At 46.2% G+C, this 27,561-nt stretch overlaps 1 protein-coding gene across 6 annotated transcripts in view; it reads right to left on the reverse strand.

The window, feature by feature from the left end:
• Positions 1-389: 389 nt before the first annotated feature.
• The window catches only part of STMN3 (stathmin 3), a 42,586-nt gene continuing 15,414 nt past the window's right edge, over positions 390-27,561 (reverse strand). For all 6 annotated transcript variants that reach the window (XM_044985445.1, XM_044985446.1, XM_044985450.1 and 3 more), the window contains exons 3-6: positions 10,828-10,923; positions 9,726-9,901; positions 7,709-7,900; positions 390-6,669 (exon numbers count right to left, since the gene is read on the reverse strand). In XM_044985445.1, coding sequence (XP_044841380.1) covers positions 6,610-6,669; positions 7,709-7,900; positions 9,726-9,901; positions 10,828-10,923 — 524 coding nt within the window. In that variant the 3' untranslated portion in view covers positions 390-6,609. The remainder of the gene's footprint in view (positions 6,670-7,708; positions 7,901-9,725; positions 9,902-10,827; positions 10,924-27,561) is intronic.

Below are 27,561 nucleotides of genomic sequence, written 5' to 3' on the forward strand. Positions count from 1 at the left end.
GGGACCAGCGAACCGTCCGCAGTCATGCCGGCGGGAGGTCCACTGGAGCCGCCGGCCGAGCGTCCCCTCCGCAGTCATGCCTGCGGCAGGTCCGCTGCTCCCGGGGCTCCGGTGGACCTCCCGCAGGCATGACTGCGGCAGGTCCGCCGGCCCAGCCTGCCGCCCCCCCGGAAAGGGCCGCCCCAGGCGGGTGCTTGCCCCGCTGGGCTCTGGAGCCGGCCCTGGCCGGAGTGCAGCCGGGTCTTCGGCAGTAATTCGGCGGCGGGGGGGTCCTTCCGTTCCAGGACCCGCCGCCGAAGTGCCCCGAAGACCCGCGGTGGGGGCTGCACTTTGGCGGCGGGTCCTGCTTCGGCGGTAATTCGGCGGAGGAGGGTCCCCGCCGTGGGTCTTTGGGGCACTTTGGCGGCGGGTCCCAGAATGGAAGGACCCCCCCGCCGCCGACTTACCGCCGAAGCGGGGCCCCCCACTGCCGAAGACCCCAGGCCCCCGGAATCCTCTGGGCGGCCCTGCCTCTACACTGCAAGAAAATCTGCGGCAGCAAGCCTTGGAGGCCAGGCTCAATTGATGTGGGCTTATGGGGCTCGAGTGATGGGGTGAAAAGTAGCACTGCAGACATGCCTGCTTGGGCAGGGGCTCAGGCTCTGAAACCCGGCAAGGGGGGTGGGTGTCAGACTGAGCAGGAATGTCTTTATTTTTAGCCCTGTAGCGCCAGCCCAAGTCAGTTGATCTGAGCTTTGAGACTGCTGGTGCTGAAGTGTTTTTTTTTGTTTTTTTGCAGTGTAGACTTACCCCAAATGACTTGCCCAAGGCAGCCAGGATAAGAAGTCAGGCATTCCTGGCTGCAATTCCTGTGTTCAGATAACTCATCCCTCCAGCTTCCAATGAAGTCAGTTATCCCCTCATCCCCCAGTAGGCTCTGGATTATAGAAACCTAAATGTTGGTCTGTGCCCCTTATCTACATTACTTAGAAACCTGTACAGAGATGGAGTTTATTGGTCCTAATATGTCATGTCATCCCTAGCATGGTTGGCAATAAGTCTCTACAGCACCATAAACAGCCATTCCCTGACTCTTGTTTCAAGTTTGATGTGATATGTGGGCGTATGCATAACACACGCATGTCTGTGCATGCTCACCGTATGTGAATACACACGCGTCACCACCACAAGTGCATGAAGACAGTAATGCTGCTTAATGGAATGAAATAAATTATGTGAGATGACAAAGTTAAACAGAAACAGGGGTAAAGAGTCACACTGGTCCTTGCAAGAGAAAAAACCTGAAATTTACATTTTACAGGAGCAGTGTCACAACTCTGATCCCTATTGTAACATGCATGCAATTGTCTGAATTGCCAGTGGCCCTAAAAGGGTAGCATTTGGGGAACTCCCACGCTCTGACTGCAAGGTTTGTTTGACAACACAACAACAGCATGGAGTGAGAACTTCCAAAATAGACATGAACGAGGAGCACTCCATTGTCAGTTTATGGGCCATACAGCCTTGAGAGAATCCTTTTAAAGCCAAATCTGAACGCTTACTCTAAATAAAGCAAATGGAAGGTCTAATATTTGGAACATGAGCCAGACTGTTCTAGTTCTTAATCCCAGAATTGCTAATCACCAAGATGCTTGTGACACCTGGGAAATAATTTGCCCAAGAGAACAGGGAGGGAGCTAGGAATTTGAAATATGTATACACACTGGTGGTCTTTTGCCACCACAGTTCTTTGTGTTACACCGGGAATATACACTAGGCTAAGTTCTCTGCTGGTGTAAATATTGACTTCATTGAAGTTACACCTAAAGAGACGGGGGCCCAAAGTAGATGTGCTGGTACGCAAGTAGATATGTTCTTACAAGTGGCCACTAACAGCAAGTCTAGTTAGAAATTCCCCCCAATGAGTGTCTAAGGGTATGGCTGCACTGCAATAAAACACATGCACTTGGCCTGTGTCAGCTGACTTTGCCTCCTGGGCTCAGGCTCTGGGGCTATAAAACTAGTGCAGACATTCAGTCTTGAAGTGAAATGTGGGTTCTGGGACCCTGCGAGGAGGGAAGGTCCCAGAGCCTGGGCTCCAGCCCAAGGCCGACTGGCTACACTGAGATTTTATAGCCTGACAGCCTGAGCCCCATGAGCCCAAGTCAGCTGATATAGGACAGCCTCGGGTATTTTATTGCCAAGTAGATATACCCTAGAAGGCCACGGTAGGAGCTTGAGCCCAATCATAAGAAATGGTGCCCCAGGAATTTGTAAATTGCATGCCATGGAATACACCTGAAGATGGCAACACGAGGAATGGCTGAAGAGCCACAAGAAAAATGAAGTGTGATGGAAATATAAGGGAGTAAGAGATCCCTATTCAGGCACAAACTACTTGTTAGCAATTCTGGGAACTCAACAGGAATGAAGTAATTGTGAGCGAATATGGATTTGTGAACTGAAGATCAAAGCGATGTATGATGCTGTCAGGCACAGAATTCAGGCATGTGTCTTGCACCTGTCATTAACCTCTCCGCTGCAGTCGGGACCATGCAAATGTTTCATCTGCAATGGTAGTGGGATGGCCCTCCAAGCAACAGAAATTCCGTTCCAGAGGCACACAGCCACAGAAATCACACCCATTTCCCTGATACAGCCAGTGGCACTAGACAAACTCATTTCCCTGACATATTCAGTTGCATGGGACAGACACAGCTCCATGTTATACCTGATTCATCTGGGCACACCAGACAAGCATTTTTCCCTGACATGACATATCCCATCAGATGTAACAAACCTTTCCCTGACATTACTGATGCAAACTTCTACCTGACACATCCCTGTTTCTCTGCCTGATGCATCAGTTTATCCTGCACTAATGCATTTTCCTGACATGTCCACTGTACCTCACAGCACTGAAAGTGTTAAGGTGAAGAAAATGAGGTTCCCAGCTCTCCCATCTGCACAAGCGCTATATCCTAGGCTCCTCTCTAGCCAGGTTTTGTGTGTATCACCAATTTGAGTGTTTGTCAGGCAAGTTGTTGCAAGAATAAGTCTTTACCTGAGATCAAAATTGGCCTGTAACTGCATGGAGGCGATCTTAAACTGGGAGCTTCACCATGAAAGTCTGAGATGGAAGATACAAGCAGAGGCAAAAATTTAGACCCAGTGACGGTACAGGATAAGAGAAGGAATGCCCCCAACAAAGCACAGTCTGCAGCTACCCACTTTCTTCTGCATCATACATATAACCATCCATTCCCTCAGTCTTGTTCCATGCTTACAGGAAATAGACTGGACTACCTCCCCAGAGGCAAGGTTGAATTAACACTAAATTGGACCCGGCTCCATTACATTTTAGGGCTGTGTTTGAAACATTGCCCCCCTTACTAGATTTTTTTCTCCTGACCCTCCTTCTGCCCCACTCCTGGAATGGATTCTCCCAGTTCCCACCCACCCTGGCTGAAGGACTCTTGGTCTGCCTCCTACTCCCGAGTCCCTGATTTACCTTCCACCTGAAGCAGCCCAGCCACCTCTGCAGGCAGCAAACAGCTATGTACTGTGCAGCTACTTGCCTCACCGATGTACTGCTCTCTCTGGGCCTGGATCCCATGGGCCCAGGCATCCTGTCCTCACCTGGCCTTGCCTCCAAATTCTTTTGAGCCCAGTGGGTAATCCAAGTGGAAATGGTTGTTTCTCGTTTGTTTTAATCTCGTGCTCATGAGTACAACATTTCTGATAATAATAATCATCGTCATAGTACTAAAAACAGTATTTACACCAAGCTTCAGGTCAGAATTACACACCAAGCAAACACTCAGCACTACAGAGAGTAGGACAGGGTTAATATCTTGCAGACACCTTCTCAGCTCCCACCGGTGTGAGACACGGATATTTGACAGTTTCAACCATTTCCTACACACAAACATTTTATTTATTCATTAACTTTTTAAAATTTATTGTCACTATATGGATGAGATGATTCTGGCGATGATTCTGCAGTGTACACAGATGCTTATCTAAGACAACTGCTACTTATAAATTGATCATTAACTACTGTTAAGAAATTCAACCCTCAGTTTCCTTTCCTTTTCCCCACCCTGCCCCTAACATGCTTCCTGTCCCTGGATGCTACTGGGGCCAAATAACAGTCCTGGCCTTTCTCTGACCCTGGCAGAGGGGTTTGTGGCTAAGATAGCCCTTCCCTTTTGGAGCAGAGCTTTTCCCTAATATCCATAAACATGTTGTGGCCATAGAGGGATCTTCTCTAGTTAAAAGGAGAATTTATTCAAGGGTAGGTTAGGGAGAGGCTAGTAGCCTTAGTTCCAGCAGCAGCTGCCACTTCTTTACCACCCTATTGGGTTTTTGTGACCAATTGCCACCCATCTGGTTTGGGGCATGGCAGATTCCTTACACTCTGCCAGCTCATTGTAGAGGGAAAACCTGCAGCTTCAGAACTGAGTCAGCAAATATTTCCTTGGGGGGTGTGTGCAAGGGGAACTTTATACCAAATATGAAATCCCTATCTGCTTTGGCGTCTTGACACCACCTTTGTGCTAGATGACATTCCAGCCCTGCTTATCCCAACTCTGGTCTGTGGCACCCCTCAGTGCCTTCCAGGAATCACTCTATGTACAGTAAAAGGAAGCAGTATATACATGTCTTGCACCCACTGTGCCCCAGAGCATACAGTTGTTTGCACAAGTTATTCTCCTTGGTGACATTGCCTCCACAGAGGTGCACCGGAGGAGTGTGCCTCACCTATAGAATGGCTTTTTGAGGCAATGTGTGCAAAGGACACCAGGTACTAGTAAGTAACCTCCTGTTCCCCTTGATGGCCTGTTAGTTCATCCTGGGTTCTGAAACAGAATCCATTCTGGCCATTGGGAGAGGGGAAGTTTGTGACACAGTGAGGATGAATTTGAGTCCACGATTCCTTCCTGTATCTGTGCCTATATTCCTGCTTCTGCTGCCTTTCCCTGGAAACACTGCACTGGTCTGGAAGAAAGGTACAAGTACACTGCAAAAGTTGAAAGGTGGAAGGAAGGATTCTTTGCTGCTCTATGTTCCAAAAGGAAAAAGAGCTGCCATGTTCTCCTCCACAAAACCCTCCCACAAGGGAATGCTCTTGGGCAAGCTGAACCCTGCACAAACACCCTATAGCAAGTCTTCACTGAGTTGAAGATGATGCCCTCTTGCACTTCAGCCAGACATAAAAACGCCAGTTGATCTATCAAGTCAAATTCAGATCTGGCGTTAAGTGTCTGCAACTCTACTGACCTCAGTGATGGAAAGGCAGACCCCTTACAGTTTGGCTCATCATCTGCTTTTACAGCAGCCATCTCTGTAAACAATGACCTTACATTTCTACCGCCACGACTACACCAGAAGTAGGCACACAAACATCTCCTAACCCCCTCTGCCCTCTCCCTGGCCACGTCCTCCCCGCCTTTTCCAAAGCTGCTCTTCTGGAAATACCATTGCAGAGATCAATGTGTCCTTTGCTACAACGTGAGGCCGAAGAGCCAGAGCTCTCTGGTTCATTCTGTGATCTTTGGTCCAAATGTCTCTCCTGTAATGGTATTGAAGAGTCACGTCCATCTTTGGGAAGAGGCAACAATAATTCTCCCAAATTAGAGTTTCTCTAAAGGCCTGTGGGCTGATTGGCAATCACATACCCTTTCTAGTTTATTTATTTACTTATTGAAGTGAAATGTTATTGGTTGTGAAAAGCATCAGATTGACAGCCCTGGAAACCGAGCCGCCCTGATTATCTGTAGAATCAGGTTCAACACAGGCAGTAACAGTGCAGGCTTCCCTGACACTGCCGAGCCAGTGTGCCCCAGTCCTGCCTCTACAACTGAGAGGGTAGTTCAGCCTATAGGCTTATTCAACCTGCGGCCAACTAAGATATCCACTAATGCCTGTGGTGATGGTATTTTTTGTGATATGGGCACTGGTCCACTAGGCTCTGAGACCCCCAGCTAATTTCACATGGGCTACCAAAGCACCATCAGCAAGTAATGACTAAGTCACTACCTACCTGGGTTGGCTTCAAACCAGTGACCCAAGGTGAAAGGCTCTGCATGACATAACCAATTCCTTGAGCCATCTGGTCCCCTTCTCCATCTGCTGGGAAACAATGGATCCATTAACCACTCCCCCACAAGGAAGAAATCGTCACTGTTTACTGCCCATTGTCTTGACACTGATATCTGGCTCAGAGCAAATGCCAAGAGTAGTATAAGCTCCGGATAGGGAATCCATATCTCCATGGCACTGCTGGCTGAATTTATTAGTATCTGAATTCTTTACATCTGTTTCAGAAAGATTTTTTAAAAAGAACAAAATCCCAAAGAGAAGCTGTTTGATTGGTTATTGACTGATTCTATACTTCATATGAACTAGCTGCTAGTATGCTTAGAGGTAACCCATGGCCTGTGATCCCCCACAAGTACTGAACAGTTAAGGATGGAGAGAGAGAGAGAGAGAAGCGTGTAGCTGGGGAACGAACACCAGAGGGTTGGGGGAAATGGGGAACCAAATGTTGCATCTAGACAAACAAAATAAAATGTGTTGGGTTGGTTGGTTATCAGGAACCAGGTGCTAGATGTGTAGAAAAGCCCTTTATCCAGAGATCTCCTCCCGCTGTTCCTTGTTCCTGCGAACCTCAGCTGCATGCAGTTCCTGCAAAGACATGGAAAGTGTTACAGCATCTGCAGGCTGCATAGGGCAAACCCAAGGCTGTTTCCCATCTCCCCTCAGTTTCATCTACAATTTAACAGTTACTGGTTTCGTGCATGCATCTGTGCATCTCCTCTTCCTCCGGGGCCTGGCACCATCAAATAAATGCACTAGAACATTGTCATAGTTGGTGTAATTCCACTGAAGCCACTAGACTTACACCTAGGGTAATTTTAGCCCACTCCTATGCAGGACTCAGAAGACCAGGCATATCACATGAATGTTCTGTGAATGGGTCTTCAGTACCAGTGTTCAGAGCCTGCTGCAGCTGTCTCAGAGAAGGAGCCCCACACAAATGATGTCCCGTCCCCACAGAGACCAGAAGAGGTTGTAACCTCTGGCCCCAGAGATGAGCAGTTATCACACCACAGTGCAGCAAAGGCAGCCTGAGTTCACTGCTGCCTTTGGGCTCCCAAGCAAGGACCAGCAGAAGATAAGGTAACATTCTCTGCCATTAGACCGGAGGTGAGGGAGCCTGAGCCTGCTACATTGATCTCAGGTGCACGTCTTCTCCATCTCATGGCATCCTGATCTACTGCTGCAGAACTCTCTTAGTACCTGTTCTGAGGGAGGAGAGGTCAGATGTGGCAAGAAAGAGCTCAAACCTCAGTACTCGCTTTCACACAGCCAAGTACAGAGTCCCACCACCCTCCAAAAACCAAAACAAGACGGTATGAGGCAGCGAGAGAGAGAGAGAAAACTGGGAAGGAGGGCTCCAGAGGGAAGGGGTGGGGAGAGCACATTGGACACCTTGAGGAGGGAGAGTTGCACAAGCTAACCTAGGAAAATGGTGGTGCAGAAGATGCAGATTGTATCCAGAGCTCTGCTCTCGTGGTGATCATCCCAGCTGCGTTTGAGGTCAGCAGACCCGGCTACAGATGCTAGGCAAAGGCTTTGGTACCAGTAGCCACTATAATATAGGCAGGCGTCCTGGCCCTGCCCATTCTCTAGGTGTGCCTGGACATGGGAATCTAGCACTTGCCTTCTCACGCAGTCGCTCCCTCAAGGCAGCTAGGTGAGCTTCGCGGATCTCCTTGCTCAGCTCCATCTTGTAGTTGAGCTTCTCCTCAGCCAGCCGGCTGAAGTTATTGTTCTCCTCCAGGGCCTTGTGCAGCACCTCCCGTTCGTGCTCCCGCTTCTCCGCCAGCTGCTTCAGCACTTGGGCCTCCTGGGTCTGTGGGAAGCCAACAGATCAGGAGCGTGGGTGTGTGTGTGTGAGTGAAAGGAACGCTTCATGTCCCTTGTCTCAGAGATGCTTCCTTGATCTGATCTGGAATGGCTTCCTGGATGTGCCACAACCACCTCCTTTGGGTGTCTGTCCAAAACCTAGCAGCTCTGTTATAGGATTTCCACTCAATATTTACTCTAAACTTATCTGCCCCTCTAAAGGTTTTGACCACTGCTTTCTGTCCAACCATCTTGCATTCATGTGACTACCCCCCTCCATCCATTAGATGATATTTAGATACTGTGACCATGTTCTCCCCACCCCACAAATCCTTTCTAGATCACATGGAACACATTTTCAAACCTCTACATTTGTACCTGCATTTCAGGCAGGTAGATGTTAAACATCCAAAATTCTCTCTTTGCTGTGTGAGCAACACTGTTGGTGAAATTTACAAGCTTTGTAGAGACTCCTCTGGAAATCTGCCCCTATACATTAAACTGTCTCTTCTTCTCTTACCCACAAGTTTTTGTAGTGTCGTGGTTTGCCTCTCTTTATAGTTTCTCTAATTTTCCAATATTTTTCTCCATTAAGACTTTAAATTATGCTCATAAATGAAGTGCAAAAATAGCATTGCCAGCTGTTACATGGTGCAAAAGGCACTGATTCTAAGCTTTATTGGATGTGTGGCTTATATTTATATAGAATCATAGACTTTAGGGTCAGAAGGGACCATTATGATCATCTAGTCTGACTTGCACAACGCAGGCCACAGAATCTTACCCACCCACTCCTGTAACAAACCCCTGACCTATGTCTGAGCCATTGAAGCCCTCAAATCATGGTTTAATGACTTCAAGGTGCAGAGACTCTTCCAGCAAGTGACCCATGCCCCATGCTGCAGAGGAAGGCGAAACCCCCCAGGGCTTCTGCCAATCTGCCCTGGAGGAAAATTCCTTCCTTACTCCAAATATGGCGATCAGCTAAACCCTGAGCATGTGAGCAAGACTCACCAGCCAGACACCCAGGAAAGAATTCTCTATAGTAACTCAGATCCTGCCCCATCTAACATCCCATCACAGGTCACTAGGCATATTTACTGCTAATAGTCAAACACCAATCAATTGCCAAAATTAGGCTATCCCATCATACCATCCCCTCCATAAACTTATCAAGCTTAGTCTTGAAGCCAGATATGTCTTTTGCCCCCACTGCTCCCCTTGGAAGGCTGTTCCAGAACTTCACTCCTCCGATGGTTAGAAACCCTCATCTAATTTCAAGTCTAAACTTCCTGATGGCCAGCTTATATCCATTTGTTCTTGTGTCCACATTGGTACTGAACTTAAATAATTCCTCTCCCTCCCTGGTGTTTATTCCTCTGATATATTTATAAAGAGCAATCATATCTCCCCTCAGCCCTATATAGAGAGCTAGTCATAGAGATTTTCATTCATTCAGCAGCATAGCGTCACACATATAATAATATATGAAAATCTAAACCAGAGGACCACAGGATTCCATAGATCCATAGTTTTTAAGGCCAGAAGGGACCAATGTGATCATCTATTCTAACCTCCTGCATAACACAGGCTAGAGAATTTCATCCAGTGATTCCTACATCAAACCTAACAACTGGGGGTTGAACAAGAGTGTAAAACACAGCACTATTACCAATCACAAGATATGGCTCCTAAGTAAAATCAACGGCGGTGTTCACCCCCAGCACTGTATCAGTTTTTCTGCCCCCAATTATGAATTGGGGTCACCTGGGGGGCTTGGTTAAAACATGATTGGTCATGTGAGTTCGCATTTCCCTGGAATATCCTGTTACCTTCCTCCTCTCCTCTGCAGCCTCCAGCCTCTTCTGCAGCTCCTCCAGGGACAGGTCCTTCTTCTTAGGGGGAGAAGAGAGGACTGGACTCTCAGGGGACAAGTCCGAAGGGGACTTCAGGATCACTTCAAAGCTCTGGCCAGATGCCCTTTTGTCCAGCTGTTTCACCTCCATGTCTATGAAAGAAGAACAGAAGCACTTGATGGACTATGGGACACTCATGAAAGGGCTAATTTGATAAAGGCACCTTGAAGAAGCTGCTACGTCAAGCCCTGAAGCTGTGGTCACCCAGTGAGACGTGGTTGTGATTATATGCTTCTAAATGGGGTGTACTGTCACTTGAGTCTCTGCTGGAGAATTTCAGAGAGGTGAGAATTTGAAGTCAATCATTAATTTCTGGTAAAAGGGACAATGACACTGTACAGCCTAGAAGTAGGAACATCACTGTCAAGAGTTACGATGCAGAGCAACAGTAGGCAGTAGTGGTCAGAAAGTGAAGGGGATTCAGGGATTCAGCTGAACCTGCAGGGGGAATTTTGGGAGGCAGAATGGAATTACCCGTGTTGGAATTTGGCCAGGACACCAGAATTAACTTCCCTGCTCTTATGAAAGAACCATGAGGCCTTTGGTGACCACAGGAGGTCAATACCTTGGTCTTACATTTTATCTGAAAGACCCAGCAGCAGCATCTTTCTCTCTGTCCATTCAGGGGCTTTTCACAGGAACTGCATAAAGAAATGTGTTGTGTAGGTAATGCAATTAATCTTACAGCCACAGAATAAGTACAGCATAGCTGATGACAGCCACAGAAAGGCCATACTGCTGATAACATCAAGAATCATATCCCAGTATATGTAATGGTGCTGTTTGGTAATAGTCATACACTTTCTTTGTGGGTAAATGTAGGTCACATGTTAATAAACTATTCTAAGGAAGTGGACCAAAATACCATGCTCCAGTAATACAGAAAACTTGGGTCAGGACATGAAAATGGTCTCTCCTCCCAGTCAGGGTCCCAGCCTAATGTATTGAAGTCCTCCAAGATTTACAGAAGCTGCCTGCAGATTGGATCTACGAGAGATTCTTCGCATATGTCATTTACCTCCATACTGGTAGATGGTATTGGGGTGCGGCTGAGTGTGGAAACAGGAGCAGATCAGTGAGAGCAAGGACAGCTCCTTCATTTTCTCCTTGTAGGCTGAAAAGAAAGAAACAGCAATGAGTGGAGAAGTCTACTAGCAATCTCATGGCTCTCTCGGGGAAGGAAGCAGAGGGATACACAGAGACCCATTTGGGGCTATTGGACTCTCTGAAGGCCTTTCCAAATAGCCAGATGCTGAGATACTGTACAAGCGTCTCCCACATCCGTGGCGGTACAGTAAGCTACACAGGGAGATGCCTTAAAGGTGTTTTACCATCTCTGCAGGTCTGAATCACCCAGGAGGAAGCTTGCCCCCAATTGCAAGAAAAGCAGGTTGGGAGCTGGTGAATTTCAGCATTTATAAATAACTACACAGTGAAGGCTGCCCAGATACCTCCCCTAAACAGTTCCAGACTCACTGATTAAGAATGACATTTTAAAAGCACCACTGAAACATCGCCGATCAGTGCCTATAAATGGTACTTGACCCTTGGTGGGGCAAACCCTGCAGCCTGTAGAGAGAGTCCCCTCCATTTTATGATCCTGCATTTCTGATGTCAATCAGTAATTTACAATGAAAAGAAGCGATAAGGCCAGGTTTGTGGGGAACCAAGGGAAATTTGGGTCCATGAAGTGCTACTGAGCACTGGACCCATGATGCATGTAAATGGCTTTTAATTATAGCTTGCAAGGTGAATGAAAGTGAACACAAACCTGGCTCTCGCTGTGTCCTGAAGCCACAGCCCAGGGACAGAGCTCTGGATTCAGGGCGACAGAGACTGAGTGGTGCTAAGGGTTGCCTGGGTGGTAATTTGATGATGTAAAGGGGGTTGCCATAGGTTAACTGGGTAACATTGAGGACGAAACTCACCACACCAAGGGGTACTACTGTGCCTCTGACCTTCTAGCTGGGATAAGCAAGATTGTCAATGACCCTAAGTTTTGCAAGATAAGAGTTGTCCACTGAACCCCCATCCTGCCACTCTCCATCTTTGTGGCAGGTCCACCTGTCACATGGGTCATGACAGTCCCAGGAAAAGGGACTCGTGCTGGAGGCACTGACCCACAAAAAAAGAATGCTGATTCAGCACACTGTGAAGCCAAGAGCCCGGGAGGGTGGCAGGCACCCAGTGGAGATCCCTGCACCTCTGACTTTCCAGTGCGGCAGCATCTCTACTGCAGCTGTTCCAGTCCTTTATCTCAGCAGTAGATTAGAGAGGATTTAAATGGATCCTGTCATTATCCTAGGAACCCCCGCCCCTTTCAGGGAAGGTTGCTACTGGTCTGCAATGATGGTGAAACCTGCCTGTTTCTCCCTCCTCACAACTGTCTGAGAGCGAGGTTGGGATACATGATCCTTTCTGGCTCAGCCGCAGGGCTGCTGCTAGCATGGGCTTCACTCGCCGTTGCTGCGACAGAAGGTTGCAGCTGCAGCAGTCCCCAGTGGCAATGAGCACACTCGGCTGCTGCCCTAATCAGAACAAAACATGCACAGTCTGCAGAGTCTGCTTTCCCAGCACAGCCAGCACCCACATTTTCTGAGTTTAACCCTTTCCTCCCTGTACAGGGATGAGCTCTTGGAGTGAACCAGATGAATCAGTGCAAAATATAACAAACAGTACTTAATACTTCTACATGCCCTCACTGCACCATGGCCAGATGAGGAAGTACACCTCTACCTCGAAATAACGCGACCTGATATAACACAAATTCGGATAGAACACGGTAAAGCAGCGCTCCATAGGGGGCAGGGCTGGGCACTCCAGCAGATCAAAGCAAGTTTGATATAACGCGGTTTCACTTATAACACGGTAAGATTTTTTGGCTCCCAAGGACAGCATTATATTGAGGTAGAGGTGTATTATCTCCATTTTACAGCTGGGGAAACTGAAATATAGCACTTGCCTAAAGGTTTGACAGCAAGTCAGTGGCACACTTAAGGGTAGAACCTGGAAATCTTGACCCATAGCCCCTCCCCTGCCCACTAGACTCTGCTGCTAATACAATGGTCAAATCATCAGAGGCGTGGTGGGAAGAACATGCAGACTGATGGAGGCCCCACTCAGATGCAGACAAAGAACACACTAATTGTTGGGAGCCAAAAAGTCACAGCCTTCTGGGGTTGGATTTTATTAACAAAAAGGAGAATTATACAAACCCCAGCCCAAAGCTTCTCCCCAGGAGTGGCTGTTCCTAGGGTCCTGCCATCAGGACCAGCGTGCTCCAGCCTCTGGTCTCCCGGGCAGTGGGCTACTCCCACCTTGCTTGTATGCAGGGTACAAAGGAGCCACAATGACCTCAGTGAGTCAGCAGTGATGAACCGGCCGCTCTCTGTAGGGCAAACAGGGGAATGCCACTGCTGAAGTACACTTCAGGCCTCTACAAAGTAGGAAGTTCCCTTCACTCTGCTGAGTCAGCTATGTAACCTTGTAGGGTAGGAAGAGGCTCATTAGAGATTTGCCTGGGAGAGGTTTTAGAGGAGCTCCAGCGCTAAGGCACTCATTTTCCAACCCTGTCACACTGTTTACCAGGTCCCCTCGTGGACACCTCACTTCCCAGCCTCCCACCTTGATCCCTCATCTTCCCCCTGGCAACAAGTGTGTGGAAAGGTGACAGGTACAGGACAGTACTAAGGACATAAGAGGAACATACTCACACCTCAGTGCCATGTGGTTCTTTTGTACTTGTGGTGTTTACCTCCTTTCCCTGGCTGCAGCTCCGCCTTTGCTACCCCACAGCCCCCACTGCTCAGATTTCTCCCGGTCTCTTTACAAGCCCTTCCAGTTCTAATACCAAACACAAGGCTGATCATGTTTAAATTTACCCCAGAAAAGACCAGCTTGCTGCAGCAATGCAAGGTGCAGAGAGGGGCAGGTGGTGATTGTTTTAATTTAGCTAATCAAAAAAGGCTTTTGGAAATCCTATGAGACCCCTATGCTGGGCTAGAGCCAGCAGCAAGCATCACTGCTTGGCGACTGATGGATGCTTCACCATTACGACAGAGGCAGCTTTGAGAACCACCCAAGAGTGCTTCAAGGTAAGCTCAGAACCACTGAGCTGAGGAGCTGTTCTATTTCCTACAGGCTGCGCAACTGTAACAGCACATGGCTAGCAGGTGACACCAGGAGAAAGACAGTATGTGCCTGAAAGAAAAAATATATATAGCAGGTAAGTTCTTATTTCCATTTGCCCTTTCCTGCAAAGGAAGCTTGTTCTTTCAGGTACACCTTGTCCTTTCGGTCGATCTGAGCCCTCTGTACCTGGGGAGAGCAGAGGATTTGGACCGTTCTCCATGGACATTTTGGATTTTCTGTCCCCCGAAGATGCAGGCATAGTGTCTTGTTGCTCTAATGTGCAGGCTTAGCAGCGCTTCCTGAAACTAGGGCTGGGAAGAAATTTTCCCCTGAGCATTTTAGCAGGGATCTTTTCCTCCTTTTTCTGGCAAATTAAGCAAGGATCTTCCAGGAGGATCAAGTGTGTCAGTCTCTTACGATTGCAGGGAGTCCAGGCACTGTTAAATCTTTGGCCTTTCCCATCTCTTCCTTTCGGAGAAAGTCTACCTCACCCTTTCTGGCAGACTGAGCAAGGATTTTACATGAGGATTAGGAAAGGTGAGTCAGTTTCTTGTGATTTCAAGGGTCTGGCTAGACACTGAGACCCGTGGACTTTTGCTGGCAGATGCGACGGTGTAGTTTGGACATATATGTTTGAATATTTTATTGAAAGTGGGTTTCAAACCATTCCAGGGCATACTGTTTTAGCAGCCATTCAGTGTCACAGCATTGCCATGTTGTACCTTAGTGCTGCCAATGAACCCAGAAGGAGCACCCACTCGGCTATGGTAAAAGAACTTATCATTGTAACAGAAACAAACCAGACCATGAGGCCTTTACTTCGACATCTACCTCAGGAGCTGTGTGTGACAGAGAGAAATTAATAGAGAGCCCTGGTGCATGGTGCACTGATTCCACTGGCTGGTAACTCTCATTTTCTTGTGTTTGGTTATCTAAGCTTTACTCTATCTCCACAGAGCCAGTTTCCTGGTCTCCCTTCAGACTCTTGCAAGATACAGCTTCTTCCTTTCAGCAGTTCTGACCCAGTGTTAACCAGCTGCACCCATTCCATTTGGAGCTTTCCTTCCCTACTCCCTTCTGCAAATTGGCCCTTTCTGTCAATTACAATGAAAAGGAGCAAGAGGACAAAAGGACATTGGTTAGTTGAGCTGCTGCCCGCAGCCTAATGAGCTGGGAACGCCGTGTGTGAACATCTCCTGGCACTTGAGACTCTGCAGCTCCATCCCGGCGCCAGCTACCAGATGCAATTAACAGAATCCAGACGCACAGGTCGGGGGAGGGGAGCAGGAGGCTCTTAGCTTTGGAGGGCTCAGCAAGTGTGTATGTGGGGGGGAGCCACAGGGGAAAAATCGGAGGAGCTATGACCTGTGGTTTGTCTCTTGCTACTAAACAAAGCACAAATCAAGCTCTTCTGCTGGAATAATATCTTGCAGCAAAGCAGCGTGGAGAAAACAATGGGATTATAAAGGGGAAGTGGTGGAAATCCCTCTGTTCTTAGAGGCATTTTCTCCTTGCTATATGGGTACCAAATCAATATGCTCTAAGGCTGTACCTATACAATGTGCTAGGGGGCGTGATTCCCAGCTCGCATACGCATACTTGTACTAGCCTGATGAGGCCTGGCGCCTGTATAAGTCATGGTGTAGCTGTGGTAGCATGGGCAGTGGCAGGTTAGCTTTGCCGAGCAGAAACCCGCCTTGGCTAAGCCATGCCGCTGCTACCCATGCCACCGCGGCTACACTGCTATGTATACTTGCAGTAGGTCTCATCGAGCTGCCCTGAGTATGTGTATGCGGGCTGGGAATCACACCCCAGTGTAGACCTAGCCTTGTTATTACTCAAATCTGCCTGTTGGAGGAGGCAAAGGAGCTTAGTGGGATAGGCGTGATTGGACAGTGGAGCTATCCATTCAGCACCACCCACGGCTATGGCTGGCCACCCTCTGAACGAGACAAGAACGGTAATGCATGCACTGGCACAACTGGTTTCCCTACACCGACAGCTTTGAACTGCCCCTGAAAAGAGGGAAAACTGGATCAGTTCAGCCCAGTACGGCAGAAGCTGGGACTGTCTCTGGAACCAATAGGTGGGTCAGAAATAATCACTTGTGAACTAGAGGGGATGTTCAAAGTCCACTATGTGGCTTCCAGGTTGTCAGAACGATACTCTACTCCTCTTTACAACCTTCTACCCAAGGCTCTCAAAGTCCTTTACAAACAGTAACTGAGCCTCACTTTGGAGTTGCGCAGGACTATCCCCATTCTCCAGAAGTTTGAAATGGAGACATGGCAACACTAAGTGACTTGCCCAAGGTCACACAAAGGTAGGGCTAGAATAACAGAAGAGTCCTCACTCTCAGTCCTCTTCTCTAACCACTAGGTTACACTCCCATCCCAGAGCCACAAATAGAATGAAGGAGTCCTGCTTTCCAGCCCCCATGTTCTAACCGGCAGAGCGCACACAGCACTACATCTCTTGATGAGGAGATGAATGTATGGGGATCCAAACAAACCTTTAACTCTTATTGCCTTGTGTTTGGTTATCTGAGCTTTACTCTGTCTCCACAAAGCCAATTTCCAGGTCTCCCTTCAGACTCTTGCAGGATACAGCCTCTCCCTTTCAGCAGCTGGACCCATTCCATTTGGAGTTTCCTTCCCTGTTCTCCCTTCCGCAAATTGGCCAACCCTGGCCTCCCAACTATTGGTCCCAGAGCTGGAACAATTGCTTCCAGAGAGTTCTGAAAGCCCTGAGATGAAAAGACCTCAGGTGGGTAAGGGTACCACATGCCGACTGCTCATTAACAGGGCAGAGAGAAAGGGGAGCTTAAGGCAACATAAGGAAGCCACATCTAAATGAGACTGTCTAATGATTCCAATGATCTTTGGAATCTAGAATGGCCTCAGTGTAAAGTCCTGGACTGCTCGGAGTGGGGCAGCCCATAGCCCCCTCCTTGCCGCGTGGCACATTCCTTAGACTCTGTTCTGTCTCTACAAAGTGCAGGAGGCCCAGAGCAGTGACTCACACTAGCCATCCTTCCCCAGCTTTTTGATGGGGTTAGAAACACCCAAAGTTTAAAATTGGGTTCTTGTTTAAATTCCATTTTAAGGAGCCCAGATTCTCAGTCAAGTGAATGAACACGTGGCTGTTTTGCCTGCCTGATACCTGAAATAGCAGCAAGCCTGGACAGTTACAGACACACTGTGGCTTGGATTTTAAAATAAGACTCCTGCAATGGCCTGCTGGTTACCAGTGACAGCAAGCTAGCATGGCAGAATACTAGCAAGAGGGGAGGAGCAGCACAGGCCTGGCTCCCCAGAAGGGTTTAGTCATCTTGCCAGGAGATGGGGAAATTTCACAAAGCCTTGTGTCATTTTCTGACAGATTCCCTCTCCACTGCACTCCAGCAGCTCCCAGACAGACCTAGGAAGCAGCCAATGGAGAGTAGTACAGTTAGGTTAGCAGAGGCACCACGAACAGATGGTCCCTGGTGCCATCCCCGTTGTGCTATTCTGGACGTGCAAAGGAGACTGAGAAGCTAGCTGCACCAATAGGGCAGCTGGGGATTCCTCTAATATAAGTTAGGGTTTTATGCCACTTACTGTTCCTCCTCCCACTCATGTTCTGGGGTGGGCTGAGGGGAACAGGAGATGGTGTGTCCAAAGTTGGAGCTGCTTTAAGTTAAACCAGGGCTGATTCAGTCCCCGGTCAGCCTCAGGTCTGGAGAATGAAAGGGTGGCTTCTCCCCCTTCCCCACAGGTCCTGCAGCAAGCACATCTCATCTAAACCTGGAGATCTGACCCCAAGATTTCTGAAGAGCATCTGTGTACAGCGTGTGCATGAACATTCACACATGTGCTAATTGTGCAGACATTAGGTATGCATATAGAACAGCACCATCCAGGCAATCTAGGTCATGCCCAATGCAGAGGAGCCCCTGGCAAACCCAGAATTAGAGTGATTTCTGAAACATGGAGAGGAGTGAATGAGGCTGCATCAGGGCTGGCAGGGTCGAGGGTCTGCTCCAAGCCCTCTTACCCATAGTAACATTCTTTGTCAGCAAACACACATGTACTCTTTTTCAGCATCCAAAATGGGGTTACCATCCACCTTTCCACCAAGAGCAGTTTAAACTGGTGTTACAGGGCTGTCTTTCTATAGAGCAAGGGCATGGAAATATCTCCTGTACAGAGTCCAGACATATTCACACCTACCTCCTTCTTGGTACAAACCAGACACTTACTGGAGCTCAGAACTGGGACGGAAGCTCTATTTGTGCATTTTACTGAACAGTTCTCTGATTTCATCACTCCTCTTTCTGTTCCCTTTTCCCTCTTGTAGGCCTGGTCTACACACAGGTTTTGTATGGATTTAACTATTCTGGTTGGGGCTGTGAGAGTCTACCAAAATAGTTAATCAGTTCAGCACCTACTGGGGATGCAGCTTTGGTGCCTATAGTAGGACAGCTTATTCCTATTCCCTTACGGAACCTTTATATTGATATAATTGCATCCACGCTACGGGGAATTGCACTTTTATTCCTCAAAGAATAAAGAATAGCATGTCCATAAAGGCAAGCCAAGGCCTCCCAAAGCAGGAATATTTCTATTTCACATCTGTTCAGAAAGAACCTGTTTACAATTCCCAGGGGGCCAAAAGACCAACAATTCTAAATGCTAGCATAATGGAGTTACTAAACCTCACATTTTGATATAGCTGCATGCAAATTGGGATGGCAATTGTGCACCTACTTATTTGCATGTACAAATCCCCCTTTTGTGCACATAAATGTGAGGTTTTGTGGGTATAATGGGCACATACTTTTTTTGGACACACCTATTGCACCCACATTTGACAGTTTGCTATTCAGGGTAACAAGCTGCACGCAGATGGAGCTCTCTACTTAGTCACCTATTTGTATTTTCCAGGTTCCACTAGGTTTTGAAGGAATGACAAGGTCAGCTGAGTTAGCATTGATATTATATATGTGCACAAATTAAGGCAAGATAGCTTCCAGCCCTTCACTTTAAATGCTTTTATAGATTTAAGGATCAGAAAGCCAATAACCGACTCAGAGAGGAGAAAATGCACACACACAAATTGCAGTTCCTTTGTTGTGCTGCATTATCTATATCATTAAAGTGGTAAACATTTTGTGAGCAGACAAGCTCTTACTCTTCTCCATGTCCTTCTTCTCTTGTATGTTTCATTCTTATGTCACCTTCTAGACTCTCCTGCTCACATGCAGTGGGACTGAAGGATGTGGCAGGACAGTGGAACAGCTGTTCCTGATATCAAGTTACTGCTCTCTGGCTTCTACTTCTATATGTCTGTTGCACAGACATCCTCTTTCTAACAAACCCCTCTCTTTCATTCTCACATGTCATAGACTCCTAGGAGTCAGAGAGAGACAGACCAGCTGATCATCTAGCCCACTCTCCCCCACCCACCAGATTTGATCCCTACAACTTATTGCTAGTATTTGCCCAATCAGATATTCAAGCTGTCCAGGAAGTGGTTTCTCCCACTCCCTTTGGGAGACTCTTCTGTAGCTTTGCCAAGATCAGCATGCAGACAGTTAAAGAACTTTCCTGGCAAACTGTGTGTTCCTGCTAGACCATGTTCCTTTTGTGTTCTGCAATCCTTTGTGTCTTTCTACAGTTTTAGTGGAATTTACTTGGCAGCATACCCAGATGAGAGGGGGAATAAGCAGCAGGCTGGGGGGAAGCAGCAGAAGAATATGTCATGTGTCTGCACAAGAAGGATGCAACATTATCTCTCTGATAATTGCAAGGCCTGCTTTAGATTTCAAGCCTCCCACCTTTTGTATTTGAACAGGCCCTGGGATTAGCGCCCACACACTCCCAGGTTGGATTTACAGTCTCTGAGCACAGTGCAGGGGTCAGCAAAGGGAAAAACACACAGCAATTAAGCTGCCCAGCACAGGGATGGCCCAGCAGGGTCTATTTAATTAGCAACATGCACAATGATCTATTATGGAATGCATCAGAGAGGCGACTGGCAGGGTTTGTCTAGCGAAGGGGACAGCGATGCCTCCTAGTGACTATCATGGAATGGCTAGTGGGTAGCTTGGGATTCTCTATGCATCTTACATTATAAAGCCATAAAACACTGGGTATTAGAACTGTGTATTACCAGGACATAATTGGTTAAACAACCACAAACAAAGAGTAACTATTAATGGAAAGATGTCAGATTGGAGGGAGGTCTCAAGTGGGGTTCCACAGGGATCTGTTCTGCATCTGGTGTTTAACATCTTTATTGATGACCTGGATATAGGAATACAGAGTGCACCGATCAAACTTGCAGATGACACAAAGCTAGCGGGGATTGCCAACATTTTGGAGGCTAGAGCTAAAATTCAGAGGGATCTTGATAAACTGGAGAACTGGGCTATAGACAGTAAAATGAAATTCAACAAAGACAAATGTAAGGTGTTACACTTATGGAAGAAAAATCAAATGCACAAATACAAAATGGGGGATAACTGGCTTGGCATCAGCACTGCTGAGAAGGATCTGGGAGTTGTGGTGGGTCACAACCTCAACGTGAATCAGCAATGTGATGCTGTTGTAAAAAAAGAAATGCAATTTTAGGTTGCATTACAGAGGCATAGCATGCAAGTCATGGGAGGTGACAGTACCGCTCTACTTGGCACTGGTTAGGTCTCACCTGGAGTACTGTGTCCAGTTTTGGTCACCAATGTATGGAAAGGATGTAGAGAAACTGGAAAGGATCCAGAGGCTAGCAACAAAGATGACTGAAGGGATGGAATCCAGTCCATATGAGCAAAGGCTGAAGGAACTCGGTATGTTTAGTTTGGAAAAGAGGAGATTATGGGGAGACATGATCATGGTCTTCAAATACTTGAAAGGATGCCATAAAAAGATGGAGAAAAGTTATCCTGCCCTCTGGCAAGAGAGAACAAGAGGCAATGGGTTCAAACTACAGCACAGCAGATTTAGATTAAATCTCAGGAAAAGCTTTCTAACTGTACGAGCAGTAGGCCAATGGAACAGAGGCCTGGGGAGGCTGTGGAAGCTCCTTCACTGGATGTTTTCAAAAGGAGGCTGGATAGCCATCTGTCTTGGATGGTTTAGACACAAATTCTGCATCTTGTAGTCCCTTCTAACCCTGTGATTCTATGGCCAGTTACCCCTTGGCCACCAAACTTGTTTGTTATCCTCCTTTCCCTATCTTCCTTCTCTCAGCCTTGTTTTGTTCTTTTTAAAAGGAATGTAAGCACTTCAGGGAAGGGATCAGGCCTTCTATTATGTTTGGAGAGGGCCTAGCACATTTTGGACAGTACAAAAAATAAGCAAGTTAATAAATAATAATTGCTGGGACTTGATCTCCCACTTCACCTGTACTAGATTTAGCCTGGTGTCAAATTTCTCTCCCTCTCACTCACTCACACACAAACTCAATTCAGATGAATAGCTCAGTCTTCACAAACTGTTATTGCAGCCAAGGGAATGAACAATGCAGCCAGAATTCTGTAGCTCTCAATCCTAAATAAGGAATGGGAATCCAGCAGTCTGCGACTCACTTCAATGGTCTCCACTGTGTGATCAAATTTCTGGAGTGAACCCCTTCATACAGGTAGTTCCATTATTCAGTGTCAGGCTTTTTTGGAATATGTATACAGCTGTGGTTTTCAGCCTTTTTTCATTTGCAGACCCCTACAATATTTCAAATTTTGAAATCTTAGACATATTCTGTGGACCCCAGGGGTCCGCGGACCACAGGCTGAAAACCACTGGTATACATGATATCATGATACATCTCCATTAATCAGCTGGGGAAGAATTTACAATTCACCAAACAAAAGGAAGGAAACTGCCCTCTCAGCCACCACTTAGAAGGCAAAGCCAAGGCTTCTCGGAGCAGGAATATTTCTAATTCACTGCTGCTTCAGAAAGAACCTGCTTACAGTATCCAGGAGACTAAAAGGCCAACACTTCCAAATGCTAGTGTAATGAGGTTTATACACATTTTGATATAGCTGTATGCAAATTGGGCTGGCAATTGTGCACCTACTTATTTGTATGTACTAATTCCCCTTTTGTGCACATAAATGTGGGGGGTTGTGGGTATAAAGGGCACATAAATATTTTGTGGATACACCCATTGCACCCACATTTTACAGTTTGCTGGTCAGGGCACTGTACCACAGGCTTGTTATTTAAAATAGGATTGTGTGATTATAAGAGCACATTTTTACACATTTTTAAAATAGCTGGGTAGAAGCAGGTGGAGCTCTCCAATTAGTCACCCATTTGCATTTTCCTGCTTCCATTAGATTTTGAAGGAACAACAAAGTCAGCTGAGTTAGCATTGATATTATGTATGTGTATAAATTAAGGCAGGAAGGCTTCCCACCATTCACTTTAAATCGTTTTTATAGATTTAAGGATCAGAAAACCAATAACCAACACAGAGAGCAGAAAATGCACATGCAAATAGCAGCTCTTTTGGGACCTCATGCAAGAGCCTCACTTTGAGTTTTGGTGAGATTGGAAATGTCATGGAGGTGGCACCCAAGGGTCTTACTCTGACTAAAATGGAAGACGTTATTACAAACAGTAGTTTGTAGATGCCCTTCCAAGGCAGAAATAGCCAACATTTTACTTTTCCTTTAGACAGACAGCCGCAATACAAGAATATGCAAGAAGTTCATTAAGCCTGGCTATAGATTTCATCACTAAGCAGCAGAATGTTTTTGCTTCACACATATCACTGGGGCGATCCATTGCGAATGGATGAGTTTTGCAAATTAATACAATGTAAAAGCCACAGAAAGCACATCACAAAATGAAGAGCCTGCTCTCACAAAGTGCAGGGCATCCTTATGTCCCCTTGCCTTCAGAGAACAACGCCTTCACAGCCTTTTGATGCCACAACCTTACCACAAAAAGTGTGCAGTTGGTCTCTGAGCTCCTGTGGATATAGGCAATTCAGTTATGCTCTGATTCTGCTCCATTCATATCTCATTACATGACTGGCACAACCCTTTGATAAACCCCTTGTGCAAACCTGCATGTGCACCGTTTGCAATGCTGTATACGTGCATGAACAAAATGACTCTCTCCCTATTGTATTTTGAGTGAAGTAAACAAGCAGGGAAGAGGAGTTAACTAGATTCTCATTCAAACAGAGCTGCTAAGACGGTCAGAAGAGCCACCACCTTGCTTTCTCTCAACTGACTCACCCCGGAGCTCCCCCTAGTGTACTCTAGTATGATTGCTGTGTATTCACTCCTGCTCTTTGCCATTAAAATTAGCTACAACACTCACACATTTTAAAATATTTCTCTAACAAAGTCAATCCCTGGGGATCCTACTCTAGTCAGTTCCTGCCCCACTTTTAAATAGAAAACAGAGACTAAAATAGATTATCTGGGGAGATCCACAACAAATATATAACTGGGATTAATCCAAACAGCTATTGTCCTATCCCAAAGCCTTTGATATGTAAAGGAAATATTAGAGGTAGCATGTTACAGTGTACAAATATGCTGGATTAGGATGCAGAAGACCATGGTTCTATTCCTAGCTCTGTCACTAACCTTCCGTGTGAGCTTGGGTGAATCACTTTGCCTCCATGTACTTCTATTTCCCTTCAATTTACTATTCAATTAAATATATAGGTTCTTCTACTGCTCTCATCACCATAGTATCTGAGAATTATAAGTGCATTAAGCAATATGACTAATGTCTATCATGTGTTTGTTTTCTCATCCTCTCCCTAAGGGCAGAAGTGTGTGCAGGGGAGAGGAGTGTTTTGTTTTGGAATTTATATATACACACATATACATGTTGCTATATGTTTATGTTAGATAAGGCAGGTCAAATAAATGCACCTTGCACTTAGAGCAGATGGGGTGAGGTTTGTGATAGTCCTTACTTCCTGAGGGAGTTCATTCCACAGTCTTGGGCCAGCCACCAAGAAAGCTCTGTCTCCTGAACATATGGGCTTTACCCTTTTGTACAAAGTTCATAGTGCTAGAGGAGTGTGGTTGTCACTCATGGTCTTCATCCTTTAGGCTCTTAGATATTCAGTGTCCTGGGTCCAGGGCGTCTTGAAGATAAGGACCAAGACATAGAACTTGGGAAGCCAGTGTAGGATGTGAAGGACAGATGTGACGTGCTCAGGGTAGCCAGTGTTGCCAAGGAGAAATGCTGCAGCATTCTATACCAGCTGGAGTTCCCCAAGCTCTCAAGACTTCATGCCTAGATATACAGCATTGCTGTAGTCCAGCCAAGAGGTGACAAAGGCACAAATACCTGAGATTAGCATATCATCTGCCTGGATGGGACAGACTCTCTTAGCCCACTAGAAATGTCAGAAAGCATTACTTACAGATGCTGCTATGTTAGAGCTTAGTGTCAGCGAGCAATCCAGGAGCACTCCTAAGCTATAGAAAGCGAGGTTATTACATGGGGGGGGGGGTCGCGAGCTGTCAGCCTCCACCTCAAACCCCGCTTGCCTCCAGCATTTATAATGGTGTTAAATATATAAAAAAGTGTTTTTAGTGTATAAGGGGGGATCACACTCAGAGGCTTGCTATGTGAAAGGGGTCACCAGTCCAAAAGTCTGAGAACCCCTGATCTAGTGGCTGCATGTAGACACCCTTTGTGTGTCTAATCTATTCAGATTGTAAACTCTTTGGGGCAGAGTCTCTCTCAATATAAATTTGTCCAGCAGCCAGCACAGGGCCTAAGCTCAGCTGGGGCTTCTAAGTGCTACATAATGTAACTAATACTATTTATCCTCTCACCTTCATTTTTCTTACTTCTTCCCCTCTATCTGCAAAGAGAGGATCGTATTTACCTACCACTGCCCCCAGGACTAGTGAATGCAGCCAAGTACTTTGGAAATGCTAAATATTTTATCAACTTTTCTTACCCTCGCTCCTTCTTTCCCCTCTCATTTCCAGTCCTCGTTTGTAATTTCCTTGGACCAGCCTACGGTGCAGTGGTTCAGGATAGATCTGTTCCTTTCTGGTAAATCTGAAAATGGAATTGTCCCATTTCCATTGACATTCAGTTATTTAGCTGCTAGGAAGGCCCTTCCTTTTTCTCAGAGCTCCGCAGTGCTCTCCGCTAAATCCTCAGCTGGTAATTGCAGATTTCTTCAAAGCTGTGGCCAGATGCCCTTTTGTCCAGCTGTTTCACCTTTCATGGGGACTGGATTTCCTTGTAGGTGTTGCACCTGGACAATGGGTGCCCCATCTTTCATATATTAGTCAGTTTAGTTCTCTGGCTATTGGGGTGTCTGGTAAAATTAGACTGTAACCCTTAAGGACAGGGACTGTCTTTTTGTTATCCAGCAAAATGGGACTGGGGTCTCTGGGCACTACGTCAATACAAGTTAAATAAATAATACAGGAATCTGTGTCATCTCCTTGGGGGTTACAACAGTAATAAGTAAATGTTATAGGCCTACGTAATAAATCTAAGTCATGTGAATTCAGACAGTTAATAAATGGATGAAATAGAGATTGAATATTTATGGTATAACTGATAACAAGGCCAAAGCAAGGTTACTACAAGAAATTGACTTGACTTTGCAAAGAAACGTGGATATTCACTAGCAGGGCTAGTGAAAATGGTGTTTTCCACAGAGAGTGTTGACAAACAGTGAAAGAACATAAGTGCTTCCAGTTAAAAATGCAGACCAATGCATAAACACAGAATAAACAAGGGTAAACAACCTGCAGAGACCAGGAACCAGCTGCCCAGGTTGTGTAAACTGACATAGCTCCATTTTAGACAATGGAACTCCACTGGTTTACACCACCTGAGGATCTGACCTCAGATTTATTTGACAGAAAGGTGTACAGCACAAAGAGTGCAGTGTCATGAATGCAATAAAAGCAACCATTCTGCAGAAATGTGCTGCTTTCAGCACAGACTATAAGGAAATCCAGAATGCAAAACTACATTCATGTATATGAAGACAAGGACAAAGCTTTGATGGAGATGATGATGATGCAGAAACAGAGTTCGTTGTTGGGTCTCTCAAGACATTTATAAAGCAAGGTTCTATAACAAATTGACAGTGATCTTGGAAATAAAGTTGATTTTAAAATCAATACTGGGACATGATGTCATAATATCACAAATTATGAGATCAGAAATGTTAACTTTAACGCACAATGCCAATCTGGGCATTGAGAAGTGTAAGAACAGAGTCTGAGATATCCTTTTCTGTAGAGGTTTGAATACTGTCATATAAGATAATGGTCAGATCTTCGGCTGCCAATCTAGCTCCTTTGCATTGCTTCTGTGGCACCTATGCCAGAAAACAGCCTTAATAGGGAAGCTGGGGATTCCCCATGTATAGGGAAATTCACAAATCACAAGTCAGCACAGCCTCAAGGCTTCCCCAGCCACACCCAGAATTTAAACACTGGGTGGTTTAAAACTACCTTCACTTCCTTCTCCTCCCCTCCTCAGGTGCACCAAGCATATGTCTGGCACACCTGCAGCTCTGGCCCAACACATTGTGAAATCCACAGGAAACAGAATGCAAAAGAACTAGTGAAACTACTTGAGATTCCTGATAAGCTCATAGGCCAAGGCTGACACAGATCTATTTGAATTAAACAGGAAAGATTATCTGTATTAATGGACTACTACTACACCTTGTTCTAAAGTGAGCTGTTGCACAACACAACAAGAAGCAATGCAACAACACCTGGTAAATTGCAGTTTGCTCACCTTGAGATTTCAGATGAGGTAATAACACATAATGATCCACAGCTAATGAGTATCTTATTTAGGCCATTCTCTTTCATATATGAATTCAGGTACTCCACACTAAACTCTTATTATGCATAGCCACGAGGCTAGCAAAAAAAAACAACCACAGTGAAAATAGCAAATAAAAGCCCTAGTGAATGCAAGGGATCCATAGTTAGTATTGTTGGAATACTGCAATACAACTTGCAATGCTTTATTAGGATCATGAGCCCAAGAGGGCCTATAATGCGTAAGTCTTAACCAGTCTTGAGAAGGAACTGTTTGGAGAACAAGAAATGGTCATGTAATAAAAAAAATAATTGAGGTTCCAGGGCAGTAGTCATGACAGATGTCCAGTAAGAGGCAGAATGATCCTCTCACACCTCTGCTGGGGTTTGGGGTTGCTTCTCCTGAAGTTTTCATGTGTGTGTTATTACTTGGCTGCATGAGTAGTGTGTTATTTTTAGCTAGCATGATGTTTTGTTTTATTTGTATTTGACTTTCAAAAAGAAAAAGGGAGATGTAACAGTGTCGGAAGGTACTGAACCCTGCCATGTAACAAAGGTATTCATTAGCCTTTTGTAACCCTTCAGGAGACTGGCCAAGCCATAAAGATCAGTCTCTTCCCAGAACTCCTTGTTGGAGTATTTAGAAGATCTTCAATTACAGTTTTGTTATGTGGCCAGAGTCTGACAAGCCCCATTTGGATGTTCAAGGAGGAGAGGGCATGAGAAGACTTCCCTCAACTTCTGATCCCTGCCCAGGCAGCCGGATCAATGCAGTCACTTCTAGTAACTCCTCTCCTTGTCTCATAGTCCTGCCAACTTCTGCACCAGCCAGTAAAGCTGGCTAGGCAC

The sequence above is a fragment of the Mauremys mutica genome, chromosome 13 (genome assembly GCF_020497125.1).
Source record: "Mauremys mutica isolate MM-2020 ecotype Southern chromosome 13, ASM2049712v1, whole genome shotgun sequence".
NCBI classification, from domain to species: Eukaryota; Metazoa; Chordata; order Testudines; family Geoemydidae; genus Mauremys; species Mauremys mutica.